Below are 8416 nucleotides of genomic sequence, written 5' to 3'. Positions count from 1 at the left end.
ATTGGACGAGGCAGCCTTCACCGGGTGGCGTGACGACGACCGTGAAGAGGGAAACAAGCGAAAAGCGGTTGTGCAGACCACGCCCTGGTTCCAATGGCTGGAGACGGCAGACGAAGATGATGATGATGAGGAAGAGGACGATGACATAGAAGAGTTAAACAATATTTAATGTTTGGGAGGAATGCATTACTTGACAACTAGAAGGCACACATAGAAGGTCTGGACAAAAACGAAGTGAATCGCTATGTCTGCTTAACAATACTTGCGACAAAGTCAAAGCCTAGAGGCGACGGTGGAGCAAAGATAGATGGATGCGGACGAGAAAGAAGTTAGACCACAACAGCCTCTACGTTTCAATTTTAGCCGCATGTTGCTAAGACGTCGTCCACAACGGTGATCTGGATTAAGATTTAGAGCTGAGAAAAGGCATCAATATGGAACGGGCAAATCAAGCAACGAATGAAGAATTGGCTGCTAACATTTATGAGCTCTCATCAATTGTTTTCTTTGTAGAAACCGCAAGGCAATGAAGGAAGGAAATAGGAATTGCAGTCTCCGCAAGGAATTATTCGCAGCGGGTCCGAGATGCCTTTCAGAAGCAAGCCTTAAATAGATCAAGCCGTGTTAAATGTCGAATCATATGCTCCAGCTTCTAAAATAAACGCGGTGTTTAAAATATCAACGCACGTGTGTGGGGAAAATGTGCCTGCGTTTGCTGATGTGAAGGGGAAAGGAGATGGTAACGGCTTTTTAAATTTTTTCCTCGCGTAGTTCTCGTCTCACTCAACAAGCCCATCTGTGAATGTTGTTTATTCGCCAGGCCTCTGGCAGCCAGAGCCCATCAGCTCGCACCGGCAACAAAGAAATGGTGACTGATCTCGAACATATTTCTCGTCAGGTGTCGCAGCCATAGTGTCTGGTGGTCGTCGCCGTAGAAAAGAAGGGCGTCCTTACTTCATGGCAGCCGCAGTGATGTCATCACGAATGCCTGGTCTGATGCTCGTTTTGAGTATATTTTCCACTTTTATGTTGCAAGAGCATCTGTTCAGTCTCGCTGAGGAACAAGGTGACACAATGAAGCAGATGGCTGCAGAGTTCGATGGGCACTACGAAAATCAGACGCTGACTCGAGTAGCATTTGGCTCTTGCAACAAACAGGTAAGCCTCTATTGATTTTCATTCTAGTACACAGTAAGCAATTTAGAACAAAATGATTTGAGAAAGCAAATTTCTTCCACTGACAAGCGTAACGACTGTGCGGAATCAATTGTCTTGTGAGCAATCACCTGGTACGCAAGATGCAGCGATGCATCACGACCTTCTCTCTTCGTGATTGGCATTCCACATTGATACACCTTGATTCTTCATTTATACAGTGGCGGACCAATGTTTTATGGGACAATATTGTGGACTTCCATCCTCAAGCGTATCTGTGGCTGGGTGACGCCGTGTACGTCAAAGAAAAGGAAGGTGACAATGACGCCAACCTTCGGAGAGCCTACTCCCGCCAGCTGAAAAATAAAGGCTACCAACGACTGCTGAGCTCGGGTGCAATAGTCGAAGGCGTATATGATGATCATGACATGTCTACGAATGATGGCCATAAAGTGGTGCGTGTCCAGAGGAACAATGAGATGTTTGTACCAGTGTTCCGAAAAGGATCGACTTCTCACTCCCTCCCATCGATTTCTCGCATTTTTTCCTCTAGAATTATACCCCTCAACGCCAGAGTGCTTATTTAGACTTCCTTGGACATATTTCTGAAGATTCTCCCAGACGATCTCGGTTGGGATTGTTTTCCGCTCACGTCTTTGGAGAGCCACCGCGCCAAGTTAAAATCATTTTCCTGGACGTCCGCTCCTTGAGCGACGAGCCAGCCATTGTGGTACCAGAGTGTGTAGCTAATCTTTTATGGCCTGTGAAGCCCTATCTTTTAGCGCTTACGCGATGGGCTGCCGTCCTCCTGGGCATCACCGGACGCTTTCACGGCGACATGCTGGGGACCGAGCAGTGGTCATGGCTGGAGGCACAACTGGCAGGCTCAGAGGCCTCTTTTCACGTCCTTGTCTCTACCGTTCAGGTCTTATCTGTGAATCCCATTGCGGAGGGGTGGGGCCACTACCCGGCCGCACAAAGTCGGTTGCTTGCACTTTTGCGGAAGCATCGGCCCCGCGGATTGGTTATCCTCTCCGGGGATGTACACTTTGCAGAACTTCTCGTGACGCAACCACCTAGTGAAGGGATGAGAGAAGAGGAGAAGGAGGGGAAGAAGGAGGCCCTGGAGGTAACAAGCAGCGGAATGACCCATACGTGCTTCGCCACCACCATGGGTACGTGTGAGATGGCGGTGGATCGCTACGATCGACACCGTTTGACACCTTCCAGTTTTTTCGGGGGCCTTAATTATGGAACCATTGAGCTAGACTGGGAGCAACAAGAAGCCTGGGTTAGAGTGCGGAACAAACGTGGGGAAGCTGTTCTTCAAACTTTCCGTCGGCTTGATGGAAGCTCTCCGGGCGCCTATTTAGGTGAACCATGGTCTATTAATGAGAACAATGATCTCAGCTTCTTTATATTCGCTTTCCTGTGTGTTGTCTCACTCGCCAGTGGAGTGCTATGGGTCTTCAGGTGGTTGTTGAAACGCCATTGCAGTAAGGACGAGGGAAGAGACAGAAAGATTAGACAGGCAAAAAAGGAGGCATAATCGAAAGCCACACCTACTCAAAAGCTGGGCTTTGTACAGTTGTCGCGCCAAACCGTGAAGAAAGAACAGAAAGAAAAGGATCCACGCAACATCGGGTCTAACCTCGTTGTCCCTCTGGAAGAAGAAAATTTTATTTTTCAGTTGTTTCTCCCACCGCTATCTTTTTAAAAGGCACGCGTGAATAAGTTTGTATACAGTGCGTTGCGACAAATGCCCCCCCTCTACACGTTTAGGTTCCAAGAAAGCACTTTGACATGGATAACCCGGGGGCTTTTAAAATTTCAAATAACGGTTTCCTCGGTTTTTGTTCGCATCCTCCGGCCTCCGCCCTCTACCTCTTCCCTCACTCGAGTCCCTTTCAGGACGTGGATTGCGTCCCCGGAATGTCGTCAATGGTTATAATCTTTTTTTGAGAATGATAAATAGATGCATCATTTTATTTGTTCGTGCGGTTTTCATGAAGCAGTTGGTAGATTTTTCTTGAGAAGGCCCGCTCGACTACTGACTGTTCCCTGGTCTTCGACGTGACAAACCCCGTGAATGATCCCTTGTGCACAAGACCCCGACCATGGCCTCCCCGAGGATGCATGAGCACTTTAGTTGCACCCCCCCCCCTTAATGCACATCATAGACACTGATTTAAAGCACGATTAAGCTCAGGGGAAAAGTATAAACCGCGCTTGAAATATCGTGCAGTTGTATGGGCCGCGGTCTGGATTCATGCCCTGTTCGCCTCATCCCTCTCGAAGTTCTCCGCTGATTGTTTTTGCGTCAGTACTCACAAACCATACATACCTTATGCCTACAAATACATTCGCAGGAAATTTGTTGTCCTTCCAATCGGTTTTTTGGGGTTGTTTCTCATTACACGGACACCGAGTTTCTTGTATTGCCGTCTATCTACTTTCTTCCAAATGGACGTCACTAGCTCCAAAGGCAGCCAGCTTCCTCGTCGGTATAAATGCAAATATGAAGGATGCGGGAAAGCATTTACCAAGGTACGCCTGCGAATATTTCTTCTTGGACAGCCAGAGGTGGGACATGCGACGCGCGATTGACCTCCATCGTTGCTTTGAGACTATGAATAGAGCCGCACTCACACCTAATCTTCACTGTCGCCCTGATCCTACACTCGCTATCCCTTGAACAGTCCTCGAATCTTGTACAGCACGTCCGAATACACACAGGCGAGCGTCCTTTTCCATGCAAGTACCCCGGATGTGGCAAAAATTTCCGGCAAAGTGGAAATCTGACCAAACACATGCGCTCCCACGAGCATTCCCACCTTCGCTGGAAACGCAATACGAAAGACAAGCCTTTTCGATGCACGTACATAGGCTGCGAGAAGTCCTTTACTGCCAAGAGCTCCCTCAAGATCCATATAGCGCAGCATGAGGAGGTAATGGGGGAGCCGGGAGCCCCCGCGATGGGGACACCCACGCGCCCCAGCCTGCCTCAAGGCCACCACTTGGCGAGAACGACGGGGGACGGGGGCATGCCGGGTTCGGGCCGGGTCGGGGTCACGGGTGGACAAGACCTTCACGGCGTGGCCCAGCAGCACTACCCTCGACAGCACCAAGTGTCTTCGGCTGTCACTGCCTACCATGGTTCCCACACGATGCCCACCTCCCGCCCGCCGGTTATGTGCCACCACGGAGGGTGCAAAGCCGTGTTTCCTTCCGCGCATGCCCTCATGCACCACACGCTGCTAAGCTGTCCGGTCCTGTTGGCGGATCACGAGCACATCCGTCGCTTGCTCAAGGAGGCCGTCCATCTTCTCTCGGATCACTGCCTCAACACCCCCGCCATTGCTCATTTTGTGCAGAGAGCCCAGGAGGTTGATTCCCGACATAGGGCGGCCGCTCGTCAAGTACAGCAGAAGCAGCAGCAGCAGCAGCAGGCAGGGGCAATATTGGCCGAGGAGGATGACGAGGAAGAGGAGGACGAGGACGAAGAGGACGACGACGGGGAGGAAATGGAGGATGGGGACGAGGAAGGGGCGGAGAGCGACCAGTCGCCGCGCCACCCGCGCGAGCACGGCCAAGCCAACAAGCAGGTCCACCATCCAGAGCACAGGGATGGGTACGCGGGTCCTCGTCACCAACACCAGGCCCATGCCCCGCGGGCGGGGGCGGGCAGCCACATGCAATGGGAACGAGCGGGGAGTCAGCAGCAGCAGCTCAGCCACAAGCAGCAGCATCCACACCGGCTAGCCCTGCCATTGACCGTTACCACGCCTGGGTCGTACTCCCAGCCGCAGGGCACCAGAACGGAGCTAACCTTGCATCCGACGGGCAGCGCCCCGGACTTGGGGGTGATCAAGGCAGACATGACGGACGACATGGGGGTTGGCTTCTCCTTCACCATGACACCGCATGGGACCTTGACGGGGAGCAGCCGATTCAACGGCTTCGAGAACGCGGATGCCCAGCCTTCCCTGCTGACGCCGGGGGCCAATAGCCTCATGTCTCCTAGCTTGGCCTTCGACTTTCCCTCCTCGACAAACGAGGCCACCACAGAAGGGATGCCTCCGCAGGCACTGGCTATCTTTTCTCCGAGCCAGGGGGCCTTTGTCTTTCCGGAACGGTATTGAGTTCGAGGGGAGCTACAAAGAGATGGGGGCGAAAGAGGGCATACAGGGAAAAGCAGACGACAGGGATCGCGTCTTCGGGGCATTTATTTTAGGATAAGGAAATTCACGAAAGAATGGGTTGCGCTGTGAGGAGGCTGAAAAGGGAGTCAGACGTGGAAATTGATGAGTACATAAAGTACAGTCAGACATTGGCCACGAAATAGAGGTGGAGCGAAGGACCTGAATGTGGATGGATGCCTCTACCTCGGAGAGCGCCGCGCATCCACGCGTGGCCGGGAGATCAATGAAAAATTTTTGAAGGATGTGGTGATCAGATTTAAATAAGGCTTTCGCCTGGTGTACTTCTTACGGTCGTAATTTCCTGTAATCTTAGGAGTAAGAGCATGGTGGAGACGACGAGGGCGCATTGTTTGATTTTGGAAAACGGCGAGGGATTTGCCACAAGCTGACGTGGACAAGGGCCACGGTAAATATTGGGGATGGTGATGATGATGATGATGGGGAGGTTTCTATCTTTTCGAAAGAACTTGGTCGGTGTGGTTGGCCAAAAGCGGCATGAAGCCTACAGGTGTGTTCCCGTGAAACCCGCAGGAAAAAGCGCACACTAGCAAATCGGGCGGGACGTGAAATGGGGGGAAAAGAGCTAAAAGGGACACGCGAAACGGACCATTGTGTCTCATATTGAAAACTTGATGTTATAACTAGCTTAAGACTACTGAGCGGAGTAATATGTTCTTCAGAGCCCCTTTTCTTTTTAAAGCTTAGCCAAAAAGTTGAGAAGATTCTCACAGGGCAAGAGCAATTTTAGCTTTCACACGTTCTAATCTATACCCCAACAACCATCTCACCCCGCATCTCTCTTTTAGAAATATGTGCCTGATAGTGGTTGCCATGCTCCCACTCACATTCCGAATCCCCCCAGATCACTCCCTATGTGATACACCACCTCGTCTAGAAGCGCGGTGTTCACCCGCCGAGAATCTTTCGGAACGTGGTCCTGCCCCTGAACGCAAAGAGAGTCAATGAAATGAGGACTCGCATCGCGCAACGAAGGCGCACGGCTCGTCGAAAACTTTCTGACCTTGTCAAAGATCTAGAACCGCCATGGCTATGGCATGTCACGTCACTCTCTAATCAAAAGCACGCGTGCTATTGATTCCCACATGGGCCGGGGGTAGTACGTGGCCCTTGTCAAGGCGCGGGCGCGCTCGCTCAGGGAGGTCAGGGGCCTGGACTGTCAGCTGAGAGGCGACAGAATGGGTGAACAGAGACGCCCGGAAGTAGTTCGTGCTGAATCACGCTCTATAGTTTGCGCTTACTTCCCACATTTCACGGTTTTTGGCCGCTGTACAGCAATATTGCAAGGAAGTGGGCATTGCTTTGGCCACGAGCAGAGCATGCACAAGCGAGAGGTGGATGAATCCCCGACACTGCTCGACCAGGGCCGCAATTTTCATTAGTCTTTGCCGCTGCACACGCCTCTTCGCTTGTAAATAGCTCATTCTAGCACTTGAAGGAAAACAAAAGCCAAGAATGAGCGCGACATTTCCAGTCATCCTTTCAACTGGTGCCGGCGGCCAAGATGGCAGTTGTCCTTCTCCCCCGCCCGCATCTGCTCCTTCCTCCACAGACAGGTATGTAAGCCGAAGTAAAAGTTTATTAAAGTCATTGTGTTTGAATGTCATAGAATATGTGCTCGGCGCTCCAATTATCCGTTGGGCTGATTGTGTTCAACTCAAACCTTTTCGCATTACTAAAGATACGCTTGCGCCGAGCAGCATCCTCATAACAAGACATGTATCACCCTCATGCCAACCGACAACACACCGCGCATACCATCACTCTTCACAACACCACAGAATTTCGAATGCGCCTGCTATTACTTCTCCCGTTACGGTACTTGAGACTATCACTGAGAAGACAAATGGAAATGCGCCCTTGGACAGCGTGCTGGAAGGCCTCCTCTCCCTCCGCTCCCCCGCGTTGCCTCTCATGCCGGGGCCCATGGTTATTTTACGGTGCGGAAATATGGAGCAAGTCACCGTACCTATGACAAATTCAAGTGGCAATGGTGGCGTGGAGGAAAGTGGAGGTCCTGTCTCGGCGTCCGCCCCGATCCTCATGACCACTGCTCCTGCTGATGCCGGCCTGGCTCAAGCCTTTCGCCAGAGCGACGCGACCACGGCCGATAGTGATCAGAACTTTTATCTGTCCAAGGACCCCTCTATTCTTGCTGCACCATTTCCTCCTCCTTTTCCACCTCCGCTTTCTCCGCCACCATCGCCCTTACCCACGGCTAGCTTCCCACGACCAGCCCTCCCGCGTCAAACTCAGCCTACCTTCCTTCCCCATCCAGAGCCCGCAAGCCCCATGCAAATCACGGTGCTACCCAGCCGTAATATGAAACGGACCAACGCAGACGTGGAGGACCCGTCTCCCTCCCCGCGTCCTCCTCCTCATTTTCCTTTCTTCTCCTCCCCTCCTCCCCGACTTCCTCCCTTTTCCGCCACACCACATTCCCACTTTTATGGGCATTTAATCGCCCCTGACAATGCCGCCTTTATGACTCATGCGGCTGCCGGCGCCGCTGAAAGCGGCAAGATACAGGCAGAGAAGCTCCTGGTTTCGATCCCGACTGAATCCCTGGACCCGTCCTCCGTGATCGCCTCCGACCCCGCCCAGGCCCGGCGCCTGGCCCTCACGGCTGCACGAGCGGCCTCGATCTCGACAAGTCTACGAGAGAGCGGGGGAGAGGAAGGGGAGGAAGGGGAGGAGGCTGGCTCACGTCAAATCATCAACCAGCAGGTTGCCTTAGTGCCCTCCCAGACTTCCACCATCTTGAGCCAAAACCAGGAATCTCGCGTTAAAAACCTGGAGAAAATCCCCCCCGAAGCTGTTCGAGCCTTGGAGGCCACGTTGTCGGCCATTCCCGCCTGGGGGGTGAGGATTACGAAGGAGAAGCTGGAGGCTTTGGGGGGAAGGGTGCTGGGCTCGCCGGTGCTCATGGAGGGGGAGCGGTCAGAGCAGGTGGTCGACTACGCCCCCAAGAACTATCACATCCAGTGTCGACATTGCGGAAAGAACTTCCTGGGGAAGAACGCATTGAGGTGAGGGGGGAG

The 8416-nt window shown here is 52.5% G+C and overlaps 2 protein-coding genes across 2 annotated transcripts; both read left to right on the top strand.

The window, feature by feature from the left end:
- Nucleotides 1-895: 895 nt before the first annotated feature.
- On the top strand, nucleotides 896-2423 carry PHOD (alkaline phosphatase D; the record flags this gene model as incomplete). Its single annotated transcript, XM_005853276.1, has 4 exons — nucleotides 896-1158; nucleotides 1377-1610; nucleotides 1709-2330; nucleotides 2386-2423. The coding sequence occupies exons 1-4, from the start codon at nucleotides 958-960 to the stop codon at nucleotides 2421-2423; spliced, it is 1095 nt and encodes a 364-aa protein (XP_005853338.1). The 5' UTR covers nucleotides 896-957.
- Nucleotides 2424-3522: 1099 nt separating this feature from the next.
- On the top strand, nucleotides 3523-5297 carry NGA_0339802 (uncharacterized protein; the record flags this gene model as incomplete). Its single annotated transcript, XM_005853277.1, has 2 exons — nucleotides 3523-3702; nucleotides 4131-5297. Coding segments are annotated over 2 exons (1347 nt in total), but the record flags the coding sequence as incomplete, so codon positions are not given.
- Nucleotides 5298-8416: the final 3119 nt, after the last annotated feature.

This window comes from Nannochloropsis gaditana, assembly GCF_000240725.1.
Source record: "Nannochloropsis gaditana CCMP526 unplaced genomic scaffold scaffold980, whole genome shotgun sequence".
Classification (NCBI taxonomy): Eukaryota; class Eustigmatophyceae; order Eustigmatales; family Monodopsidaceae; genus Microchloropsis; species Microchloropsis gaditana.
Note: the sequence above shows the minus strand (reverse complement) of the source record. Positions and strands in the feature narration are given on the sequence as shown.